The 25,879-nt window shown below is 48.2% G+C and overlaps 1 protein-coding gene across 8 annotated transcripts in view; it reads right to left on the bottom strand.

Moving 5' to 3' along the window:
- Nucleotides 1–25,879, bottom strand: part of PTK2B (protein tyrosine kinase 2 beta) — a 121,742-nt gene that overhangs the window by 7,881 nt on the left and 87,982 nt on the right. For 4 of the 8 annotated variants that reach the window (XM_077925369.1, XM_077925371.1, XM_077925372.1 and 1 more), the window contains 12 exons: nucleotides 25,546–25,630; nucleotides 24,456–24,556; nucleotides 22,964–23,079; nucleotides 20,625–20,725; nucleotides 18,185–18,274; nucleotides 14,072–14,276; nucleotides 12,801–12,909; nucleotides 11,662–11,727; nucleotides 9,624–9,749; nucleotides 4,819–4,965; nucleotides 2,422–2,460; nucleotides 1,434–1,461 (listed from right to left, as the gene is read on the bottom strand). In XM_077925369.1, the coding sequence (XP_077781495.1) occupies nucleotides 1,434–1,461; nucleotides 2,422–2,460; nucleotides 4,819–4,965; nucleotides 9,624–9,749; nucleotides 11,662–11,727; nucleotides 12,801–12,909; nucleotides 14,072–14,276; nucleotides 18,185–18,274; nucleotides 20,625–20,725; nucleotides 22,964–23,079; nucleotides 24,456–24,556; nucleotides 25,546–25,630 (1,213 nt within the window). The remainder of the gene's footprint in view (nucleotides 1–1,433; nucleotides 1,462–2,421; nucleotides 2,461–4,818; nucleotides 4,966–9,623; nucleotides 9,750–11,661; nucleotides 11,728–12,800; nucleotides 12,910–14,071; nucleotides 14,277–18,184; nucleotides 18,275–20,624; nucleotides 20,726–22,963; nucleotides 23,080–24,455; nucleotides 24,557–25,545; nucleotides 25,631–25,879) is intronic. The other 4 variants (XM_077925376.1, XM_077925375.1, XM_077925374.1 and 1 more) reach the window with 2 other exon arrangements.

Below are 25,879 nucleotides of genomic sequence, written 5' to 3'. Positions count from 1 at the left end.
ACACAACATTGCTGTAAGAGCTGTCAACCAATGCAGGGATTGGACTGCAACTCAAACAATCTCCGTCCTTTAGCCTCCCCGGTTGGAACTGTTGGGATCTGGTGTTCAAAAACATCTGGGTGGGGCCACAGATGTTCCCCATTGTTATGTACTGAGTTGAATAGGATCCAAAATGCAGCAGTCTGATTGGTCCTAGAACAATAGGATCCAGAATGCAGCAGTCTGATTGGTCCTAGAACAATAGGATCCAGAATGCAGCAGTCTGATTGGTCCGCAGGAGCCACCCAATCCAGCTCCAGGTCCTAGAACAATAGGATCCAGAATGCAGCAGTCTGATTGGTCCTAGAACAATAGGATTCAGAATGCAGCAGTCTGATTGGCCCTAGAACAATAGGATTCAGAATGCAGCAGTCTGATTGGTCCTAGAACAATAGGATCCAGAACGCAGCGGTCTGATTGGCCCTAGAACAATAGGATTCAGAATGCAGCAGTCTGATTGGTCCTAGAACAATAGGATTCAGAATGCAGCAGTCTGATTGGCCCTAGAACAATAGGATTCAGAATGCAGCAGTCTGATTGGTCCTAGAACAATAGGATCCAGAATGCAGCGGTCTGATTGGCCCTAGAACAATAGGATTCAGAATGCAGCAGTCTGATTGGTCCACAGGAGCCACCCAATCCCGCTCCAGGTGGAAGAGAATCCACAACCTGATTAGCCTACAGGAGAATCCCAGAATTAGCCAATCACGTGGGACCCATTGTGTAAATAATGTATATATAGCAGACATTCTGGGGGAACTTCCATTCCTCACTACTATGAGCTGAATAAAGAGCATGAAATCCACACTCGACTCCGAGTATATTTCACCCATCCTCTGCCCAACACAGCTGACCCCTCCACCCTTTGCCACAGTCCTTCCTCCACCCCTGGCGAACCCCCTCCATTTACACAATGCCCCTTCTTAAGCCTCTGATGTCTCCATGTTTAAGGCAAGGGGTGCTTTGGAAAGCGGGGGGTCAAATGGCACTCTGAAATAACGCCCAGCCCCCTTTCAATGCCCCCCTCCGCAGCAGCTTGCCTCGCTCAGGTGCCTGCTGTTCTGCTATCGTGCTGCGGTTGGAAGGGGTGCCTGAGGGTGGTGGGAGCAGCGCGACGTGACGACAGCCTTACAATTTTATTCTATAGTAAGACTCGTGCTGCGGTTGGAAGGGGTGGCTGGGGGTAGTGGGAGCAGCGCGACATGACGACAGCCTTACAATTTTATTCTATAGTACGACACGCTGCGCAAGGTGCAGGGAAGGTGGTTAAGCTTCCTCGACCGCACTGACGGGGAACTCAAGTTCTCTCGATCGTGAAACGCCTGGAATGGTGAGCAGAGAATGACACCTTGTGCGGCTGCACTACAGAAGGGCAAATTGAGTTAGATACTCACTGTATCCTGCCTCCTTCTCGGGGAGTTTCTGAAAAGAAAAGTGGCATTGAGTCACATGGTTTTGACACATGCAGCATAAATCCAATGCGCGTGATCTCAGAAGCAAAGCCTGCAGTGCTCAGTGGGGCTGACACTTTAGTAAGCATGAGTTTAATCTAGAAAGGAGAGAAATTAGCTGGAATTGAGAAGCAGAAGAAGAGAGATCAGAGATCATGCTCCTAGACCATTGTTGAGAGCTGCCTCTTATATGGGAAGAAGCAATTTTGGTGTCTCTCAGGGGTGGGGGCCAAATACTATTTTAATGTATTTTAAATCTTTTGTTGGAAGCCACCCAGGGTGGCTGGGAAAACCCAATTGGATGGGCGAGGTATAAATAAATTATTTTTATTTCTTCTTCTTCTTCTTCTTCTTCTTCTTCTTCTTCTTCTTCTTCTTCTTCTTCTTCCTTCTTCCTTCTTCTTCCCTCCAGCCCTCCCTGTCTGGCTCTCGCCCACCCTCCCAAGGCCACGCCCCTCACTGGCCCCACTTCACACCCCCCCTCAGTGTTTTTGCCTGGCTGGACTTTGTCCTTGAACTCTACCCCTTGCTTGTCTGGGTGGAAAAGAGAGCGGCGGGTGTGTAGAAACCAGCCCACTTTAGAAAAAAAAAATTGCATTTGTGGCTCCGCCCATTTTTGCCTCCGACCTGCGGCCCTCAGGAGGGAATGTGGCCCTGGGGAGAAGAGGCAAGGCGAGGGAAGCAGAAGGCTAAGGATTGTCCCAGAAGCTCAGAGAGGCAGGAAGGAAGTTCAGAAGAGCAACAGAGCCCTGTTGGAGCGCCGAGGCCCATGGGGAAGAGGGCAGCCCCGAAGCCTCTGCAGAGGGTGTCTGTTCAGGTGGTCTGGCCGTGATTATTTCCCCCTCGCTTTATGATTTTTTTGCCAGGAGAAGTTAGGAAAGTTAGGAGAGTGAGCAGATGGCAGCCGGAGAGTTGTGGCCTATGGACTTACTGGGGGGTAGGTGTGGCTGTTCATAGACGCCATGGGGTCCTGTGGCGGAAGAAAGCAGCAAACATCAGCAGTCGCAATGAATGATTCAGAGGGGGCATCCAGACAGGGACTTTATACAGTCATACCTCGGGTTACAGACGCTTCAGGTTGCGATTTTTCGGGTTGCAAACCGCCGAAACCCAGAAGTACCGAAACGGGTTACTTCCGGGTTTTGGCGGTCGCGCATGCGCAGAAGCGCGAGATCGCGCTTTACGCAATTGCAGAAGCACCAAATTGCAACCTGCACGTGCGCAGATGTGGGTTGCGTACGCTGTGGGTTGTGAATGTGCATCCTGCACAGATCATGTTCGCAACCCGAGCGTTCACTGTACTCTATTACTGCTAGTCCCTTGTTTTCTAGGGCCACGGTTCTTCTTAACAAACCCCCTCAGCTGGCATCACAAGCAGGAATGAATTACCGTATTTTTTGCTCTATAAGACTCACTTTTCCCCTCCTAAAAAGTAAGGGGAAATGTGTGTGCGTCTTACGGAGCGAATGCAGGCTGCGCAGCTATCCCAGAAGCCAGAACAGCAAGAGGGATTGCTGCTTTCACTGTGCAGCGATCCCTCTTGCTGTTCTGGCTTCTGAGATTCAGAATATTTTTTTCCCTGTTTTCCTCTTCCAAAAACTAGGTGCGTCTTGTGGTCTGGTGCGTCTTATAGAGCGAAAAATAGAGTGGTTTCCCAGACTTTTTAAATTTCTTCCAGCTTCTCATTTTCCCTGCCTTAAATTCAGTTTGCCTAATTTTTGGCAATCTCTCTCTCTCTTTTTAAGGTCCCCATTAAACCTTGATGATTAGGGGGGGGGGTGTCATTGGTTTCTGGTTGTTTCTCCTTGTTCTTAATATGTATTCCATATTTATAATCTTGCATTTTTATGTTGCGAACCACCCTGAGCACTACGGATGAAGGGCGCTATACAAATTCAATAAATAAACAAAACAATTAATTTTTGAGTGCATGTTTCTCTTCACCAATACATTTTGGCTAGCGGTTTTCCCGAACACACTGCACGTTTATTTTCATGAACGTGTGCATTTTAAAGGCACGTGTCCCTGTAACGTATACATTTTCACACACCCTGCGGCTGGATAATTTCACTGCAAAATTCGGAGAAATGTAAATTCCAGAGGATGCTTGCATCCGAGCTCACGTACCGCTATTTCGGGAAAGTGAAAACCGGGTGGATTTGCGTTAAAATGCGAACAGAATCAAATCTGTTCCCCGTCCCTGATCAGGAGGCGAAAAAGCTTCCTCTGGTAGGTTACTGTAATTTTTGCTCTATAAGACTCACTTTTTCCCTTCTAAAAAGTAAGGGGAAATGTGTGCGCGTCTTATGGAGCGAATGCAGGCTGCGCAGCTATCCCAGAAGCCAGAACAGCAAGAGGGATTGCTGCTTTTGCTGCACAGCGATCCCTCTTGCTGTTCTGGCTTCTGAGATTCAGAATATTTTTTTCTTGTTTTCCTCCTCCAAAAACTAGGTGTGTCTTGTGGTCTGGTGCGTCTTATAGAGCGAAAAATACGGTAATCTTCCCCACTATATATGGCAACTCCCGAATCCATGGGCTGGGTGCAATTTCAGGTCCCCCCAGTGGAAGCCCATGCAAGGAAGTCTGCAAGGGCAATAGCCCCCCGTCCCCCACCCCATAACTGGTTTGGGGGCTGTCAGGAGAACCCCAGGGAGAGGAGAGGGTAGATCATTCCATCAGGAGAACCATCTGCTTAGTACTACGTTGAGCTCCTCTCCACGTGTCTGAAATCAGTTCTTCTTGGTACTAACTATAGAAGAACCATTAAATAATGCCAAAGAATTTATTAAAGAAATAGAACAATTTGGACAAGTAGCAGGTTTTAAATTAAACAAAAGCAAGACTAAAATATTAGTTAAAAATATGAAACAAGACTTGGTTGATATGTTGCAGCAGGAAATTGATACAGAAGTAGTTTAAAAAGTTAAGTATTTAGGAATCTGGTTAACCACAATGAATATAGATTTAATTCAAAATATCTATACACCGGTGTGGAATGGAATTAAGAGAGATATGGAAATATGGGGAAGAATGAAATTATCATTTTGGGGAAGGATTTCAACTATAAAAATGAATGTGCTACCAAAGATGTTATTTTTGTTTCAATCAATTCCTATAATCAAGGGGGAAGCAATTTTTAAAGAATGGCAGAAAGCAATTTCAAGATATGTCTGGAAGGGGAAGAAACCGAGAATACAATATAAATTGTTAACAGATGTTAAAGAAAGAGGGGGCTTCGCCTGCTTTGGGCAGGCTAGAAGGAAACGGATCTCAGGTTTGCCAGTGGCCATCCCTGTGGCCGCCCGTATCGCCGCTTAGGTGGACTCACCAGGGCCTTCTCCTCCTGCCGCAACCACTGGTAGTCCTCCGCCATCTGCTTGTGCTGCTTGTCCAGGATCTGCCTCATCTTGGCCCGTTCCATCTCCCAGAGCTTCTGGGCTTCTTCCCGGCTGCTGGGCCGGAGGAAGTCCTCCTCCTTTGCAGGCAAAAGCATGGGAAGAAGAACAGTGAGCGACCAGAAGCCTCGCTTCTCTTGTGCCAGCAACTCCCAGAAGCCTCGCTTCTCTTGTGCTAGCAACTCCCAGAAGTCTAGCTTCTCTTGTGCCAGCAACTCCCAGAAGCCTCGCTTCTCTTGTGCTAGCAACTCCCAGAAGTCTAGCTTCTCTTGTGCTAGCAGCTCCCAGAAGCCTCGCTTCTCTTGTGCTAGCAGCTCCCAGAAGCCTCGCTTCTCTTGTGCCAGCAACTCCTAGAAGCCTCACTTCTCTTGTGCTAGCAACTCCCAGAAGCCTCGCTTCTCTTGTGCTAGCAACTCCTAGAAGCCTCGATTCTCTTGTGCCAGCAACTCCCAGAAGCCTCGCTTCTCTTGTGCTAGCTACTTCCAGAAGCCTCGCTTCTCTTGTGCCAGCAACTCCCAGAAGCCTCGCTTCTCTTGTGCTAGCTACTCCCAGAAGCCTTGCTTCTCTTGTGCTAGCAACTCCCAGGTTCACCCCCAATTTCTCGCGAGGCCCAGGGATTAATCATAGAATTGTGGAGCTGGAAGGTACCCAAAGGGACATCTGGTTCAACCCCATTTGAATGGAGCTGAGGGAGTTGAACGGCTGTACAGGATGGCAGCAAACCTCCAATCCACAGAATCTGAGGACCAACGAAAGGTGACAGGTGCCTCGGCTGTGCTCTCATTGGCTTCCCAGGCACATCTGGCTGACCACTGCTGGAGACAGGTTGCTAGACTAGGCAGATGGATAGCCTGGTCCTACAAGGCTGTGTCCTGTGTTCTTAAAGGTTGCTGAGGATCCCTTTTAAATTAGGGATGATTTTGTGTGTGTCTAAGAGGTCGTGTAAATGACAGGAAGAGTAACATCTCTGGGGGTGCAAATAGTCGAAGGCGATTGGTGTCTGCAACAGTAGTTTAAAAAAACAATTCCCACTGTGCTTCACATATTTTAATACTTTGTTGGAAGCTGCCCAGAGTGGCTGGAGAAACCCAGCCAGATGGGTGGGGTATAAATAAATTATTATTATTATTATTATTATTATTATTATTATTATTATTATTATTTTGTCGGGGGGAAATATTCAATGGTTTTTAATGTATGGAAAGCTGCATCTCCTTCTGACACTCACCCACACTTTTGCTTGACCCTAATTTTGACCGAATCCTGTACCTTTTAATTCCCCTGGGTTCGGGAACTTTTCTTGTTGTTCCGCAACTGTGCCTTGCAAAAACCTGACGTTCCCAGCTAAATTTGATCTTCTCAGATGCTTCTCAGAAGATCTGAGGAGGGATTTTGCCTAACTATGTTTCAATCCGGAGCTCAAGATTGGAATTTCACGAGGCACATCTGCGGAAAACAGCGAGCGGAAGCTCTCAAACCCCGAGGGAAATAATTGGTGCATGATACGATTGAAATATGGTTAGGGCCAAGTGTGGATGAGCCCCACATTCACAGAAGAACTGTGTTCATCTCTAAGGGCACAGCTTCCCATCTCTTTTACTGCTGGAATCTCTTGCCCAGAGACGAAGAGATTTGAAATTGCACAGAGGAGCAAGTTTTCTCATTATTTCTGCTCTGAAGTGGATTTGTCCACAGGGAGTTTCCTGCTAACTATTGTGCCTGTGTTTTTTAAAAAAATGTATTTTTATTAAAGATTTTCTTAGTTTACAAAAGTCTCTCTCTCCCTTTCCCCCTCCAAATAACATTTTTTACAGATCAGTTTCATTTGCTGAGACATTAGGAAGAAGAAGGGGAATGGGGGGGAGATGGGGGGGTTGGGATTGGGTGGGGGTGTTTCTATTATACTTAATACATGTGCGGTTTTGTGTCAGTGTCGCTCGTGCAGGTTCTGTGCTATTCACTTGGTGGTGAGAGAGGTTGGGGTTGGCCAAGGTGTGGTTGTTTGTGTGAGTGTGTGAGTGGGGTGGGTGGGTGTTTTGGATCAGCTTAACCATATTGATTCATATGCTGTTGGTGGATTTTTGTCATTGTCTTGTTGGGCTGTGTACGTGATAAAGGGGAGCCATACCGGGGTGAAGGCGTCTTCTTCTATTTCTCCCCGTGTCAGTTTCAGTTTATTGGTTAATTTTTCTAATAAGGCTGTTTCCCATACTATTTGGTACCATTGGTCCATGCTTACTCCAGACAGGTCTCTCCAGTGTCTGGTTATGGTGTTTCTGGCTGCTGAGAGTAGGTGGGTTATGAGTTCTTTGTGGTGTAAATGGGCATTATTGTCTTGGAAGATGTTTAGTAGGGCCAATTCTGGGGTGATTTCTAATACTTGCTTACTTATTTTTCTTGTAGGGCTGTTGTCCAGAATAGTTGGATTTTGGGGCACTGCCACCACATGTGGAGGTATGTGCCTATGGAGGTGCACCCTCTCCTGTTGTACCCCTGTTCTTTCACCTCCGCCAAAGGAAATGCACTGGGTTTCTGCACCTCCTCTAGAAAGTTCTCCAGAAATGTCCTTCCAGAGCTACTGGAGAGTTTCAGCTAGTAAGTGGGTTCACAGAACCACAGGACAGCGTTCGCTCCTCTTTTCTCCTCACCTCCCATGGAAGCAGTCCCGGGTTAACGGAGTCACTGAGCCTTCTGGAACTTTGCAGAACAAATATGACGTCTGGACTGGGTGGAGGAGAGCTAGGAGCAATGGGGTGAGTGGCAGTCGGGGGGCGATATTAGCGAATCAGGGGAAAGCATTTGCATAAGCGGCTAAGGCGGCAGGACAAACGACAAAGGCTATGCGACAAGGGTGTGCCCTTCCAACAGTTGCAGTGCCTCCTCTCACGCTGTACGCAGCAAGGAGTGCGGCTGCACCGGTTGAATGGCGGCCTGCTACAGAGCTCTCATTGGGGACACAGGCCCAGTTTGCTGTGTGATCTATTTCAGCCCCGTTAAGGCTCAGTCCATCGTACCGCTAGAAGGGTGCCTCTGCCCGTGTGTTGCTTGTCACGAGACTGAGAGGGGGGCTCAGGACCCCAGCCCCTCGGAGCTACCAAGGGGACGTGTGGGGCGAACACAACACAGACATGGTGAGGCCTAGTCCGACGACCCACTGGACTGCGCGTCGCCTGGGAAATCCAAAGCCTTTTCATGAATGGTGCAAAATCATTGTTCAGTGCCGTACGCATTCAACCACCCCCAAAATCAAAAGCTTTGGAAACGCATGTCCTGCCCCCCCCCCCCATTTCTCTACTGTGAATTCAGAGATAGAAATGTGGAACAGCTCATTTTGCAGGTTGGGGGTCAAATGGATTAGGGGGATGAGGGAATGCTCTCCTTCTGACTGAGGTATACGGCCTTGGCCCAGTATACCTGAAGGAGCATCTCCACCCCCATCGTTCTGCCCGGACACTGAGGTCCAGCGCCAAGGGCCTTCTGGTGGTTCCCTCGCTGCGAGAAGCAAAGCTACAGGGAACCAGGCAGAGGGCCTTCTCGGTGGTGGCACCCGCCCTGTGGAACACCCTCCCATCAGATGTCAAAGAGATAAACAACTACCTGACATTTAGAAGACATCTGAAGGCAGCCCTGATCAGGAAAGTTTTTAATGTGTGACATTTTAATGTATTTTTAATCTTTGTTGGAAGCCACCCAGAGTGGCTGGGGAAACCCAGCCAGATGGGCGGGGTACAAATAATAAAATATTATTATTCTCCTTCATACCTCGGGTTACAGACGCTTCCCAGCCCTACCGGCAGCTGTCACTGGGAACTGAACCACTGGGACGTTCTACATGCAAAGCAGGTGTCCTGTGGCTGAGCTGCTTCCCTTCCCCTCTGAACACCAGCTGCTAGGAATCACAAACAGGGAGATGGCTGCTGCCTTGGCATCCTGCTTATGGGCTTCCCAGATGCTGAGATTCGTAGAATCGTGGAGTTGAAAGGGGATCCCAGGGGTCATCTAGTCCAGCCCCCTGCAATGCGGGGAATCTTTGCTAAAGCATCCATGACAGCTGGTTGTGTGGATGGCCATGCTGGGAAAAGAGAGGGTTGGACCAGAGGGGTCTTGGGGTCTCTTCTCTCTCTCTCTCTCTCTCTCTCTCTCTCTCTCTCTCTCTCTCTCTCTCTCCTATCCCCAACTTCTGCTTATCTTTGAGGTTTCATCTTTGAATTTATTTTATAAAATTTATACACCGCTTGATAGCTCAAAGAAACCTCAAAGCAAAAAAAGATAGAACAACAAAATCTTCTAGATGCGAAAAATGATTCAGCAATCATTAGAAAAATTTCAAAAAGCTAAAATAACCAAAACCGGGGACTCAGCTACACAGCTGCAAATAAAATGTTTTAAATGAGTTGTAAAGTGCAATATGCAAATGCGGTGCTAGGTGGCGACAGTGAGCTATGCAAAACTCAATGTATTTTTCAAAACGTTTTAAAATAAAGCATTTTCACAGTGTTGTTTTTTTTAAAAAAATATGTCTGCAGATTCCACCCAGGTTTAAATCTCGCACCAGGTTTCTAAGCGTCTGGACAGGCTTGTCTGAACAAGAATGGTTCTAGCAGTCCCCGAAAAGAGGGCAGCTGAAGGCGCCTGCCCGAAATCAAGTGGCAGAGAGTTCCACAGTGCTTCCACACGAAATGGTTGAGTTTTTACAAGTGCAGAACGGGCACCAGGCTTCCCTCCAGCCCCGTCTTACCCTCATGCTGTGGCGCTTGAAGACGTTGTGCCTGTTGAGCGGCGGGGTGTGCAAGGAGTTGACGGGAGACGGGTACTCGATGGGGCTGGTGAGCGTTGGCGAGCTGGCACACAGACCCTCGGGCACCTGGGGAGGCGTAAGCAGAAGGCAGCGGGCACAAAACTCTAGACACAGCATAGGGCGGCAGGCGCACAAACAAGGCTCAGGAGACGTTGGCACGGAGAGAAAAACAGCAGGCAGAGGAAGGAGAAAGAGGCCGTCTGTTTGCGACGGGGGCAGCCATGCCATCTTGTGGGAGTGACGCTCCACATGCGCTGAGGCACACCTCGCCCCCGGCATGCCACAGATTCGTGCCAAGGAGCCTTGCGTCCACACTCCGTGAACTTGTGGCCTCTTGGCCAGCAAACAGGATTTTCCCCCTGACCGTTTGTCCTCTCACAGATTTGGTTACTAGCTTGGCTGGAGCGTGAGTGGGGACGCAGACGTAATCAAGTATCGGGGAAAACATTTTAGGGAAACACCTGCTGACACGTGTATTTGACAACGCTGGAAATGTGCTTAGATGGAGATACCTCATGTTCAGAGTGGTTTCACTACTGTCTCCAATTGTTGACTTCTGCTAATAACAGGAGCCTCTGCACAGCTAAGAGGGATGCGGGTGGCACTGTGGGTTAAACCACAGAGCCTAGGGCTTGCCGATCAGAAGGTTGGCAGTTCGAATCCCCGCGATGGGGTGAGCTCCCGTTGCTTGGTCCCTGCTCCTGCCAACCTAGCAGTTCGAAAGCATGTCAAAGTGCAAGTAGATAAATAGGTACCACTCCGGCGGGAAGGTAAACGGTGTTTCCATACGTTGCTCTGGTTCGCCAGAAGCGGCTTAGTCATGCTGGCCACATGACCCGGAAGCTGTACGCCGGCTTCCTCGGCCAGTAAAGAGAGATGATTTCCGCAACCCCAGAGTTGGTTACGACTAATGGTCAGGGGTCCTTTTACCTTTACCTTACTGCACAGCTAGTCGGCTGCCTGCTTAGAGCATCCTTGCCAGATTGCTCCTGCATGGCTCACCTGCATCCAACCTCCCGCCATCCTCCGTTATTCCTACACATCTTACATCCGGGTAAGGAGAAGTAGTGGGCATTCCCTCAAAATTTTCAGACCAGAAATTTGGGAAATCCCGTTCCAAAAGGGGCACCAGAAACCAGCTTGATGTGAGCGGTGGCTGGCGACGGAAATGGTTGCTATTTCGCTCCAAAAACGAGCACCCAGTTCAGTTTGCCAGTCTGCCCACCGGGCATCCGAGGCTAGATGTGCCCCACGGACTTAGAGCAGCGGTTCCCAAAGTGGGTGGGGTTGCCCCCTGTGGGGCAGTGGGATTCCGTAGGGGGCTGTTAAGAGGCAAGGGGGAGGCAGGGGGTGTATATGGGTATTTGGTGTTGAAAAGTCCATCTGTTGGGGAGAGGAATGGAACAGAGTCTCTAGGATAGGCATAGGCAAACTTGGCCATCCAGATGTTTTTGAGACTACAATTTCCATCATCCCTGACCACTGGTCCTGTTATCTAGGGATGATGGGAGTTGCAGTCCCAAAAATGGTTGCCATCAATTTGATTTGAACTGATTTTATAATGAATTGATTTTAGAACGCTGTATTATTTTACTGTTGTTAGCCGCTCTGAACCCAGCTTCGGCTGGGGAGGGAGGGATATAAAGAAAATGTTATTATTTTATTATTATAAAACATCTGGAGGGCCGAGTCTGCCTATGCCTGCTCTAGGAGATGGGCATGGCTGGCAGGCTGGCTGGCAGGCTGGCACCAGCAACATTTTGTTGGGCTGCAAGCGCATGGGTTTAAAACCAGATTCTGGGAAGGAATTCGAAGCGATAAACAGAAAGGTCAGAAGTCTTGTTCCGGCAGCTGCAGGAATTCCTGACAAGCATCAAGCAGCTGCTACAAATTCAGCAGGAAAAGCACTCATTTTTGGCTCGGCAGGAACAAAAATGCAACAGTCAACACGAGACAAACGAGAGGTTCCTGGTCTTACCTGGAATTGCAGTTTGGGGGCCAGAAGGTTGGTCTGGGGGGGCGGCTTGTACTTTGGTCTGCTTGGCTGGGGAGAAGAAGGGAGGCTTGGTGAGCGTCAAAGAAATATTGGGAAACAAAGCATGGACTTGGCTCTTTCACCCATTTATAAAAAACAAGCACCCAATATATCAATATATATATATCAATATAAACATTTATAAATATGCACAAGCATGCATTAGTCTCATGTCGCAAAAACACACTGAACACCTATATTTGCAGCACACCAAAAAGTCACAGAATCTGTGCATCAAAGTGGAGTGCTCTGAATATTCTTATTTTCGGCCTTGCATGGTTAGTCCTGCTGGCCACATGACCCGGAAGCTGTACGCTGGTTCCCTTGGCCAATAAAGCGTGATGAGCGCTGCAACCCCACAGTCGGCACAACTGGACCGAATGGTCAGGGGTCCCTTTACCTTTTTAATCCCCATGTTAACCCCCCCCCCCCATCTACATCACTAATACATCACGGTTACATCTTGAAAGGGGAGGTCTGGTGGCAGTAATCTGTGCATCCTGGACCCTGCCCCATGGTTCTCCTTGCCCTCCACCAAACACCCCTCAAGTGTAACAAATGAGATATTTACATTTCCCTGTTTCCCAGCCAACTTAATCACACCCTTTCGTCTTCATTTGAGTTTGTTATTTCTGGAATGGCTACCTGTCTGGCACTCAGGTATCAGGAGGCCAGGAATTATCACTCAGGCAGAGGGGCTGCTGAGTAGCTGAGCTCACATGTCTATAGGAATTTCTGAAGTTATCCCAGTGGGCCAGTACGTACATAGAAACATTTATCCGTGAATTCTTACATTTGGCATTCTGCAGCAAAGGCCCTTTGAATAGATAGGAAGAAACTGTGATGATGTATTTTGTGGGGACAAATCACAAAAGTCACAAAAGTGATTGTGCTGATTTTGGTAGTGGGCTGCATGTGCATGATATCTGCTGGAGGGGCAACCCTCCCCCAACCTATACATAAATTCCTGCAACACTCTTCCACTTGGAAGAACTTTTCCCATGGAAGAATCTGACTGAACGCAATGGCAAGAGAGTGGCCTGTGCTTGGAGCCTGTCTCTGTGCATATGAACTTTTCTCACCTTTGGAGGAGGCTCCTGCGAAGAGGGGGGCTCCATAATTTTGGGGGGCCGGTGGCGGTTGTTCCTCTCTTGCTCCCGTGCAATCTCTTTCTCCATCTGGTAAACGTCACTGCAATCAAAAAAGGAAAGAGCAATTCAGCTTGGCAGAACTGCCTGTGGGGGTTTCATTCATTTCGTTTAATGGGAATGGGGGAGGAATTGGGTTTCGTTTGCCTTTTACTCTTAACTTGCACTTCTCAAATCAACGTGCGAACCGAAACACTGCCATCATTTGAAATTTGCACTTATCCAATCCGGTAAGTGATTATGTGATTTATTCAGCTTGCAGAATGTTGCTTTCCCTAGTGCAGATTTCAGATTTGTAATGGCTAACCTAGGGTTGGACGCAGGTGGCTCTGTGGGTTAAACCACAGAGCCTAGGACTTGCCGATCAGAAGGTTGGCAGTTCGAATCCCCACGACGGGGTGAGCTCCCGTTGCTCGGTCCCTGCTCCTGCCAACCTAGCAGTTCGAAAGCACGTCAAAGTGCAAGTAGATAAATAGGTACCGCTCCGATGGGAAGGTAAACGGTGTTTCCGTGCGCCAGAAGCGGCTTAGTCATGCTGGCCACATGACCTGGAAGCTGTACTCCGGCTCCCTCGTCCAATAAAGCGAGATGAGCGCTGCAACCCCAGAGTCAGCCTAATGGTCTGGGGTCCCTTTACCTTTTTTAACCTAGGGTTACCAGACATCCCTGGTTCCTGGCGACAGTCTACAGATTTCCAAATCTGTCCCTGGACAAATTCTGTGCCCAGAATGTCCCCAGATTTGCAAATCTGTCCCCGGGAAAAGTGGCAGCGGCAGCCTCAGCAGCCCACAGCCAGCCTGGTAGCGCAGTTGGCTCTGGCTGGCTTCAGGAGCTGCTTGCTGCTGGGGTGCCTGCTATTTTTCCTTGCCGGAAGGACTGCCAAAGGGGAACTGGGGGTGTCCAGCGCTACAGATCTCCTGCCCCCTTCCCCCTTTGTTTTGACTGATTGGAGGAGGCTCAGGAGTTGCGGGCGGCTGGCAGTTGTCCAGTTTTTTAAAAACTCTGCGCATTTATGTTTCACAAGGTGCGAAAGAAGGGCTTTGCACCTTTATACAACGTGCATGTGTGCTTGGGCCCTGGGTCTTTTGCCTCACCATCCCCACTGCTGACTCCCTGTTGCTACTCAGCTTCAAAAAATAAAATCAAAATGTCCCCGGATTCGTTGAATAAAAAATCCGGTAACCGCAGGCTACCCTGCTACTCACCTCAAGCTGCAGACCAGCTCTTTGAACTTGGGCCTGTCGCTAGGGTCATAATCCCAGCAGCGGGTCATCAGCGCGTAGAGGATGGGGGGGCAGGCGTCGGGCTTGGGCAGGCGGTCTCCCTTCTCAAGCACCGCGATCACGTCCTTGTTCTCCAGCCAGAAGAAGGGCTGCTTCCCATAGCTGAGGATTTCCCACATGCAGACGGCTGAGGAAATCAGGAAGAGAAAAGAGCGTGGGAGAGAGATGCAGGGATTGGTGGGAGACACGAAACTGCACCAGCAAGAAACCAGGCTGATTTACCTATTTAAATCTCTGCACCTGGGGGGGCGGGGCGGAGGGGGTTGAACACTTAATTACCGTATTTTTCACTCTATAAGACGCACCAGACCAAAAGGCGCACCTAATTTTTGGAGGAGGAAAACAAGAAAAAAAATATTCTGAATCCCAGAAGCCAGAACAGCAAGAGGGATCGCTGCGCAGCGAAAGCAGCAATCCCTCTTGCTGTTCTGGCTTCTGGGATTGCTGCGCAGCCTGCATTCGCTCCATAAGACGCACACACATTTCCCCTTACTTTTTAGGAGGGGAAAAGTGAGTTTTATAGAGCAAAAAACCCCCGGTAGATTTCAGTTTTTTTATTTAAGTTTTCCTACTGATTTACCTATTTAAATTTCTGCACCTGGGGGGGGGGCGGAGGGGGTTGAATACTTAATTAGATTTCAATTGTTTTATTTAAGCTTTCTGACCGATTTACCTATTTAAATCTCTGCACCCAGGGTGTGTGTGTGTGTGGTTTGAATACTGAATTAGATTTCAATTGTTTTATTTACGTTTTCTGACAAGATGGCTACTCTATGTATTCTTTTTGCTAGATTTTGGATAAATTTCCTGAAAATTGATGTGATTCATTGCACCTGTGGGTAGCCTTTATAATGCCACTAGGGTTTTGCCAACAGCATCAGCTTGCTGCACTTTTAAGTGATGGCTGATCCATGGCCATTTGATGTGCCTTTGGGGACAATTTATTTGGTATGTATTTGTTACTGGTTGCTTATCAGCAACACTGTCATTTCAATTTGTTTTGTATTGGAGTGTAATGGATTTCATAGTCTATTATTGCCAGCTGATGAAGAATTATCACTGAAACTGTTCATTATCCTGGAAAAGCTGTTCTGTCTGCTGCTGTGCTTGGAGCACCCTATTGTGACGCTCAGAGCACCCATCATCTCAACTTCTGGGGGTTTTTTTGGACAATAATTTTTATCGGTTTTCAATTACAATAATCCATTGGTAGGATGTTGACTGTGGAAAGGCATTCTGCCTCCATTTCAGTGATCTTTGACAGTGACTTACCACTCCTACTATTCCTGTTCATGGAACATTTATTTGATTCTTACTAATTTGTGACTCCATGCACATATTAGATCTCTTCTGTTTATGAATTTTGAAACAGTATACAGTCATACCTCGGGTTACAGATGCTTCAGGTTGCGTTTTTTCAGGTTACGGACCGCTGAAACCCAGAAGTACCAGAACGGGTTACTTCCGGGTTTTGGCGGTCGCACATGCGCAGAAGCACTAAGTTGCACTTTGCGCATGCTCAGAAGCACCGAATCGCAACCCGCACGTGCGCAGATGCTGGTTGTGAATGCTGCGGGTCCACTGTAGTGTTATAAAAATACTGCCGGTATATTATTAACCAACGTGTCGCTTGTCGTTGTTTAGAGTGTTCTGTGTTGCAACCCAGGATATTTTCTTTGGAGGAATTGGGGGGGGGGGCAGTTAATCAAGTTATGGCGATGGTGGGGTGCGCTTGGTTCATAGCAGCGCAGCAGCACTTCCGCTGCAGTGGGAATGAAGTTTGAAGGCTAACATGTGAAGAGATTTACCCCAAAAGGGGTGTGAAGAGATACTGGTGGGAGAACCTGCTTACTTCTGACTGTATTAAAAATGTGTCGGGAATATTTCTGCAAAACACGGCCTTGAGCTAGCCTGGTAAGAGAGGAGGTGCCCTATTCCTCTCACGGGATTGGGCATCCAGCTCCAATAATGGAGACGTGCTTGTCCTCTGAGAATGTGACGTAAATTCTACACACATGTAAAGCTAAATTGGAGAAATGCCTCTATTTAAGCCTGTGTAATTTATAGTCCTGTGGATGCCACTTCTGGGGGGGGTTTTGGACAATAATTTTTATCAGTTTTCAATTACAATAATCCTTTGGTAGCCTCACACTATAACAATGCCAAATTATAATACAATTACTAATCCCAGTCATTCAAATGCCAAACTATATCATTTAGGTGGTCTCCCGCATGTAGAATTGATGGTTTGATTATTTACTTGGTTTCTGTGTCCCGAAATCTCATTCGTCTGAATTACCTTCCGTTCAAAATAACAACTGCAATATGAACAACATCTATTCGTCTTGACACAGCAAAATGATTTATAAACCCATAGGTGAAGCATTCAAGCTATATCCTTATTCCTCCTGTGTGTGACACATGTGAGTCACAGCTGTCAACTTTTCCCTTTTCTTGCGAAGAATCCTATTCGGAATTAGGGAATTTCCCTTTAAAAAAGGGAAACGTTGACAGCTATGATGTGGGTGCCACTTTTTGCGGGCTTCCCATCAGCCACTGCGGTTCTAAATCTGTCTCAAACATCACAATGATGTGCAGAATTATTATGATTTATTTATTGAAGGAATCCACCACATCATCCACTTGCGAGCTTAATACAGAGCAGGTTCATCCACCTTGGCTACCTTTGAAACAAGGGCAGCCAATGGGATGGCCTCTAGGTGCTTTTGACTAGAGCTTTCACCAGCCTCACATGGCATGGCCAATGGGCAAGGAGAAGGGGAGTCATAGGCCCCACCCCCACATCTGGAGGGCACCACGTTGGCAACCCCTGCCTTAAAACACCCCTTGCAATTCCTAAGGGTGTTGCACGTGGTTCCCTCCGTTTCCAGCCTCTGCTGGAGGCGGAGCACGCTGGCACGGATCCTGCTGCCGCCGCCTCCAAGCATTAAATAAGTTGGAGTTCTTGTTATTAAATATATAAATATACCAAGAAAAAAGCACACCAAGAACACTGGCCAATATAAGTTTCAACAGTGGGAGTGGTCCCCACTCCCAAATCAATAGTCAATTGTGACAAAAACTAATCCATTCAAAAGTATGTATTCTGACATACAAACTCAAACTCATGAGTAGAGATAAGTTCATGTTGGTCCATAGTCAGATTTGACGTGAAGGTCTTAATTTCAATCACTGAGCAGAAGTCAGAAGTCAATTATAGATCAGAAGCCAGGACAGGGTCCCGTTTTGATGTACAGTGGTGCCTCGCAAGACGAAATTAATTCGTTCCGCAAGTTTTGTCGTCTTGCGATTTTTTTCGTCTTGCGAAGCACGGTGTCGGGAAAGTTTTGGAAAAGCTTCAAAAATCACCAAAGTCTTTAACAACCTCAAAAGAGGCTACCACACCGCGTTCTATGAGTTGCTCCTCGAAGTCAAGTCGCAACTGTATTAACGGTGTTAAGAAAAAGGAAACAAACTTGCAAGACGTTTCCGTCTTGCGAAGCAAGCCCATAGGGAAAATCGTCTTGCGAAGCAGCTCAAAAAACAAAAAACCCTTTTGTCTTGCGAGTTTTTTGTCTTGCGAGGCATTCGTCTTGCCAGGCACCACTGTATTCACCTTCGTCAGCTGGAAGTATCAAACATTACATCAAAATACATTTAAATTCTAAATTATCATAAATTATAAAACAGTATTATACAACATTTGGTTCCTTACCTAATTTTTAAGGGGTCATGTAAGTTTGAAGAACTCATATAAATATATCCTGTTATTTTCTACGTTTCTCTCTGACTATGGACTAACATGAACTTATCTCTACTCACAATCTTTAATACTGTGACAAATTATTGTGTTACACATACCCTTATGAGTTTGAGTTTGTAATCTCTATTTGAGTTTGTAATCCTTGTCAGAATATGTACTTTTGAATGGATTAGTTTTTGTTACTATTGACTATTGATTTGCGAGTGGGGACCACTCCCACGATTGAAACTTACATTGGCCTGAGTTCTTGTCGTCTCCCAGCAGATACTCACCGAACATCCACACGTCGCTGGCAGAGGTGAATCGGCGGAAGTTGATGGACTCTGGGGCCATCCACTTGATGGGCAGGCGAGTCACGGAGGCTGGGTTGAGAAAGGCGAGAGGGGGAGCGGAGAAAGATCAGAGCCAGTTATTCCCAAAGCACAGGCAAGCCAGCAAGGTTACGACTGAGCGGAGGCTTCTGCATTCGCTATATTTTGGATTGCTGCATTTTCAATCTTTTAAAAACACATTTTTATTGTTTGACACAACATTCCATCTCCATGTGGCCCTCAAATATAGGAGCAGCTCTAAAGCGTATCAGGCAGGGAACATTCCCCGTCCTATCTGGAGATGTCAGGAATTGGACCTCAGATGTTTTGCATGCCCTCCCCAAATCAAATGGCTTTGCAGTACGGAAGTCCGCCAGCCTGCTGTCGTTCTGGGTTCTAGAGGTCTTGCTTCAGGCCAAGCGTATGAATAAAGGTAAAGGTAAAGGGACCCCTGACTGTTAGGTCCAGTCGCAGACGACTCTGGGGTTGCGGCGCTCATCTCGCTTTATTGGCCGAGGGAGCCGGCGTACAGCTTCCAGGTCATGTGGCCAAAAGGACTAAGCTGCTTCTGGCAAACCGGAGCAGCGCACGGAAACGCCATTTACATTCTCTCCGGAGTGGTACCTATTTATCTACTTGCACTTTGATGTGTTTTCGAACTGCTAGGTTGGCAGGAGCAGGGACCGAGCAATGGGAGCTCACCCTGTCGTGGGGATTCGAACCGCTGACCTTCTGATCAGCAAGTCCTAGGCTCTGTGGTTTAACCCACAGCGCCACCCGCGTCCTCAAATACCCACCACCAAATACTCGTGTATACGAGCAATGATTGTTTGGGGACCCTTTCTGGTCCTGGGACTTCCAACCCATTTAACTAGAGATGCTGAAGACTGGTCCCCAAACCTTCACATGGGAAGCAAACGCTTTGCCAAATAAACAAACTGCATCCCACATTTTTGAACCTGGGTGCAGGCCACAGCTGAGCTGCCCTGCAGTGCTGACATGCCCAGAGGAGCTGGCCTCACAAAAAGCTGCCTTTTTCAGCTGGCAGGGACATCCCAAGGCCTTGGGTGGAGGCCTTTTCCAGTCTGGTTACCCAATATTTTTGGTGAGAAGGCCAGCAGCTCAGCCACAGAACATCAGCTTTGCCTTCAGATGGTCTCAGCGTCAATCCCAACGACACCTTCAGGTGGGGCTGTGATTGTCACCTGCCTGAATCCCTGGAGAGTCAGTGCCAGGGAGTGCAGAAAATACTGCGCTAAGATGTACATGCTCAATTATGTGGCAGCTTCCTGTGTTACTGCGCTGATCCTTTGCACTCGAGATGTTGGGCGCTTGAACTCGGCATCATTTCGATGCACCAGCGAGGGTCAAATTCAACTTGTGCAGCAAACACAAAGCAGTGGCCAGGTGGACGTTAATTACATGTATGCAACATACGATACGATAATCTTTATTGTCACTGTCTCATACAGAACAACGAAATTGAAAAAGTCTACACCGGACATTCAAAAACCAAGAAGCCTGCTATCCCAGCTATCCCAGCCTGGTTAACCCCCTAAAAACTCTGATCCCCCATTTTAAAATACAATATACTCCCATACAGATTCCTTAGGTAAAGGTAAAGGGACCCCTGACCATTAGGTCCAGTCGTGACCGACTCTGGGGTTGTGGCACTCATCTCACTTTATTGGCCAAGGGAGCCGGGGTACAGTTTCCGGGTCATGTGGCCAGCATGACTAAGCCGCTTCTGGCGAACCAGAGCAGCGCACGGAAACGCCGTTTACCTTCCCGCTGGAGCGGTACCTATTTATCTACTTGCACTTTGTCGTGCTTTCGAACTGCTAGGTTGGCAGGAGCAGGAACAGAGCAACAGGAGCTCACCCCGTTGCGGGGATTCGAACTGCCAACCTTCTGATTGGCAAGTCCTAGGCTCTGTGGTTTAACCCACAGCCCCACTCATGTCCCATACAGACTCCTTACACTGCGTTTAAAACCAAAATCGCATTTGGATAAAAACTGTTTCTCAGGCGGCTAGTCCTAGTCTTTATAACCCTGTACCTTCTTCCAGAAGGCAGAAGCTGAAAGAGATCATTTCTGGGGTGTGCATTATCCTGCGCTTTCTCTGCAGCTTTCTTATGGCACCTGGAAGCGTAGATTTGATCCAAGGTGGGAAGAGTGCACCCAGTTATTCTCTCCGCAGTCTTTACAACCCTGGACAGCATTGTTTTTCCCCTGACCGTGCAGCTCCCAAACCACACAGAGAGACCATAAGTTAATACACTCTCCACAGTACAATGGTAAAATGCCATCAACAGGTGAGAGATTATTTTTCTGGAGGATTCTCAGAAAATATAACCATTCAGCCTGGAGCTCCGGGACACCCCCAGCCCCCGCTCCTTACCTTTGTAATACTCGTCATCCTCAATGTATCTGGAGAGCCCAAAATCTCCCAGTTTGACGCACTCGTGAGAAGCCACCAGTATATTCCGGACAGCGATGTCCCTGCAGGTGACAAGGTGAGATTGGCCACTTCTTTTCTGGGAGGTGGAGGGGGGCAATAGGTATGATGGTGGGGTGGATCAGAAGTGCCTGAGTACACACGCCATGGTGGGACCCCCAGGTCATCTATTGCTCACCGGTAAGATAAGACAGCCAGCATAGTGGTTAGAGCACTAAACTAGGACTTGGGAGAAGACGGTTCGATTCCCTACTCAGCCACGAAGCTCATGGGATGACCTCATTCAGTCACTTGCTCTCAGCCTGACCTACCTCACACGGTTGTTGTGAGGACAATACAGGGTACTAGGGAACTAGGGAAGCTAACTTAAGGACCTTGGCAACAGGACTGCTCAAGGTGCAGAGAAATCCCGGGCTCAGCGCACTTCTCCCCATTGCCAGCCCCACAAGCTCGGGGGACAGCGGGGAGGTGGAGCGCGCCTTCCCGCTGTTCCCCGACCTGGTTCTTCCAGCCCCGCACCTGGGGGAAAAATAATTTCCCCCCCTTTATTTCCCCCCCCAAAACCTAGGTGCGTCCTATGGGCCGGTGCGTCCTATGGGGCGCAAAATACGGTATATAGCTGCACTGGCAACATATCTCTTCTTTCTCGTATCCAAAAATGCAAGAAGGGCCTTTACACTCGCCAGAAGCTCGGCTCTGCCCTCGCCGGTTCTGGAAGGAGCCTTTTAAAAAGTCCCATACACTCAGAGACTTTGCGCCTGTTCATTGGGGGAGATAGGAAGCCCAGAGCACTTGTTCTTTAGATGTCCCTTTTATGAAGAGGCACGTAGTGAGATCATTGATCCCCTACTGGTGAGGCTCACTGACCTCCCGGAAAAGCAAAAATTTGACCTTCTCCTGTTCGACAAAGATCAGAAAATGACCCAGATGGTCGCCAGATTCTGTGCACAGATCTGTAGGCGCAGACTATCTCGCGATCCAAACTAGTTTGTTAAGATAATCCCCAAACTCGGTTCCAGGGGTAACTCTGGGTCAGCTCTCTGTGGTAGTTTATATTAAAGTTTTAAGTGTCTATATGCTTATCACATTTATAAAATTTAATTTTATTTAAAAAGGTCCTTGGAGGAAAAGTGAGATACAAATGTTGTTGTTGTTGGCATTTGTCTGTCTCAGGAGACAACAGAAGAGTGTGCCTTTGGGGGTGAAGTCAAGCCGTTGTCTCCAAAAAATCTTACACATTACTTGGGAAGGCAGACAAACTAATGCTAGTGTACTGGAAGAAGCAAAGATCACCAGTGTCGAAGAAATGATTCTTTAACTTCGTTGGACTGGCCATGTTGTGCGGATGCCTGATGATCGCCTTCCAAAGCAACTACTCTATTCCAAACTTAAAAACAGAAAGCGCAATGCTGGTGGTCAACAAAAGAGGTTTAAAGACTGTCTCAAGGCAAATCTTTAAAAATGTAGTATAAACACCGACAACTGGGAAACACTGGCCTGCAAGCGCTCCAGTTGGAGAACAGCCTTTACCAAAGGTGTCCTGGGCTTTGAAGACACTCGAACTCAGGACGCAAGGGAGAAATGTGCTAAGAGGAAGGCACACTTGGCAAACCCTCACCATGATCAACTCCCGCCCAGAAACCAATGTCCCCACTGTGGAAGGATGTGTGGATCCAGAATTGGCCTCCACAGTCACTTACGGACTCACTGCTAAAACCCTGTTTTGGAAGACAATCTTACTCAGCTACGGGTGATTGCTAAACAAGAAGAAGACGCAAGTGACCTCTCTGTGGTGCACGTCTGGAGGTCCTGGGAGAGAGACTTCCATCCTGAGCAGCGCACCTGTGCATGTGCATTGCTCCTTGCGCATGACCCCAATGCTCTCCCCACTGGAGTTTATGTCACCAAATCCACTGTAGACCCGCCCACCCTGCAAATCAGGCTCTGCTAGCAATTCCACTGGGACTTGTCTCCAATTCATTTTCTTGATTTACCCCCCACATTCCTTCTCTAACCATGGAACTATCTGAGATGCCTTTTCTGGTACCCAGGGCTGCTCTGCATCCTTGCCTCACAGAGGAACACAGGTAGGGTCCATCTGGCACCAATACGAAGTCTGGGCTTTCTCGATTTCTCAGAGATGATGGGTGGCTGTTTGCGGAGAAGCCCAGGTGTGCAAGTTTGGCACTGCGAAAACGTGTCTCTGATACATGCCACCCTCCCGCTGCCCTTGTGGGGCTGGCTCCGTGGGGTGGGGTGGGGGCAAAGTGCCCTTCTCGTACCTGTGCACACAGTTGATGGCTTCCAGGTAGGCCATGGCTTTGCCGAGCTGCAAGGTGTAGAGGATGAGGGTCTGTACCTTCAGCGACGCCTTGTTCTGCTCCAGGTAGCGCCCCAGCTGCAGCAGGGAGAAGGAAGGGCGAGGCAGAGAAGAGTCACTTTCAAAATGCCCCTCCCTAGGAGAGACCCCTCCCTCAATCACCCTTCCTCCTCACTTCAGTAGGGCAGGGAGAAAATAAACTTCACTGAATAATTGGAACAGAACTGCAGGTAACTTGAGGAGAAAGAAACAAGGGGGATTTTGCCTGTTTAGGGGCAGGGCTTGCCGAGAACAGGGCTAGATTCAGCTAAAGATAATAATGAAAAAAATGAAAATAAAACAGTGGTACCTCTGGTTTCGGGCGGGATCTGTTCCAGAGGCATAGCTATCAACGTTTCCCTTTTTTAAAGTGAAATTCCCTTATCCCGAATAGGATTCCTCGCAAGAAAAGGGAAAAGTTGGCAGCTATGTCTGGAGGTCCGGCTGGATCCCGAGGTTTTTGCAACACGAGGTCTACTTCTGCACATGCAGCAAAACCTGGAAAAATACTTCTGGGTTTGCTGCTTTTGCATCCCAAAGTTTACGTAAGCAGAGGGTTACGTAAATGGAGGTACTACTGTAATAATAATAATAATAATAATAATAATAATAATAATAATAATAATAACAACAACAACAACAACAACAACAACAATAATAATAATAAAAATTATACCTCACTCATCTGGATGGGTTTCCCCAGCCACTCTGAGTGGCTCCCAACAGAATATTAAAAACACGATAAAGCAAACATTAAAAACTTCCCTAAACAGAGTTGCCTTCAGGTGTCTCCTATAAGTCAGATAGTTGTTTATTTCCTTGACATCTGCTGGGAGGGCGTTCCACAGGGCGGGTGCCACCACCGAGAAGGCCCTCTGCCTGGTTCCCTGTAACTTGGCTTCTCACAGTGAGGGAACTGCCAGAAGGCCCTCGGAGCTGGACCTCAGTGTCCGGGCAGAACGATGGGGGTGGAGATGCTCCTTCAGGTATACTGGGCCGAGGCCGTTTAGGGCTTTCAAGCACCAACACTTTGAATTGTGCTTGGAAAAGTACTGGGAGCCAATGTAGGTCTTTCAAGACCGGTGTTATGTGGTCTCGGCGGCCGCTCCCAGTCACCAGTCTGGCTGCCGCATTCTGGATTAGTTGCAGTTTCCGGGTCACCTTCAAAGGTAGCCCCATGTAGATCCAGAAAGAAAGCTCCCTTGTAGCTAGACAGCCCATCAGACCGCATGCTGCCCCACCAAATATCATGCGACTTTCTCTGATGCTCAGCAACCCCCTCACCCCTCTGACTTACGGGTAACAGAGTTAACCCTTGAGTTACAAACTGAATGATCCCTGCTACTGCACTTTCAACAATTCCCCACTCCCTGGGTGGGTCACACCTCCTTCCTCCTCGGCTCTGTGCCTCTCACCTCTCCGTAAGGGTAGAGCTCCATCACAATCCAGGTAGGCTCCTCCTCAGTGATGCCAATGAGCTTCACAATGTGGGGGTGGTCCATTTTCTTCATCAGCACTGCGGATGCATTGAAGGCGCACTTAACATCATGCTCGCTCCATCAGAAAGAAACCCCGACCGACTCAAGGCCAGGGTACCCAAAGGATCACCTCTCCCTATATGGGGGAAGGGGCTTTTCAGCCCGAGTGAGGCCCACATTCCCTTCTAGGCAAGCCTTGGAGGGGGGGCTAGTTACAGTGGGCTAGTTTCTGCAACCCACCCACTCCTTTCTATCAACCTTCCTTGGAGGTTTTTAAGCAGAGGTTGGAGGGATTCTTGAGCTGTGATTCCTACAATTCAGGGGGTTGGACTAGATGACCCTTGGGGCCCACCACTTTCCAAGTGAGCCCTTCCACTGTCAAGCAGCTCTCAGCGTCAGAAAGTTCTTCCTGATATTTAGGAATCTCTTTTCTTGCCAATTGAATTTGCTCGAGCTGCAGAGAACAAGCTTGCTCCATCTTATGTGATATTTGGAGCAGGCTCTCAATAATAATAATAATAATAATAATAATAATAATAATAATAATAATAATAATAATAAATTTGTACCCCCCCCCCCCCATCTGGCTGGGTTTCCCCAGCCACTCTGGTCGGCTTCCAACAGAACACTAAAATAGAATAACTTATTAAACCTTAAAAGCTTCCCTAAACAGGGCTGCCTTCAGATGTCTTCTAAAAGTTTGGTAGTTGTTTTTCTCTTTGACATCTGGTGAGAGGGCGTTCCACTGGGTGGGTGCCACCACTGAGAAGGCCCTCTGCCTGGTTCCCTGTAACTTGGCTTCTCGTAGTGAGGGAACCGCCAGAAGGCCCTCGGCGCTGGACCTCAGTGTCCGGGCAGAACGATGGAGGTGGAGGCGCTCCTTCAGCTATACTGGACTCTTATCCAAGCTAAATGCCCCCAGATCCCTCAGCCATTCCTCATACAGCTTGGCTCCCCAAACCCTTGATCTTGGTCGCCCTCCTCTGCACACCTTCCACCTGTCCCTAGTGGGTGCCTGCCTTCGTACCTGCTTCGCTCATGAACTTCTCCTTGTTCTCAGCTGTACAGTCCTTCTTGCAGGTCTTGACGGCCACGCTGACCCGGTCTCCACTCTGGAACGAGAGGCAGACTCAAAGCTCGGGTGAAGCTAAGCAGGGCAGACAACAGGGTTTGCTGGCTGACTTAAATACAGCCAAATGCATGGGAGCTGGAAACCATCCTTACGGGGGGGGGGGGGCAAATCTCTGCACATATAAGATCCCTCCTGGGTCAAAGCAAAGACCCATCTAACACAGCATTCTGGATTTCCACAGTGCCCAGCTAAATGCTTGTAGGAAGCCCACAAGCAGGGCAGGGAATAA

Source organism: Podarcis muralis, chromosome 3, assembly GCF_964188315.1.
Source record: "Podarcis muralis chromosome 3, rPodMur119.hap1.1, whole genome shotgun sequence".
Classification (NCBI taxonomy): domain Eukaryota; kingdom Metazoa; phylum Chordata; class Lepidosauria; order Squamata; family Lacertidae; genus Podarcis; species Podarcis muralis.
This window is presented reverse-complemented; position numbering and strand designations above follow the sequence as displayed.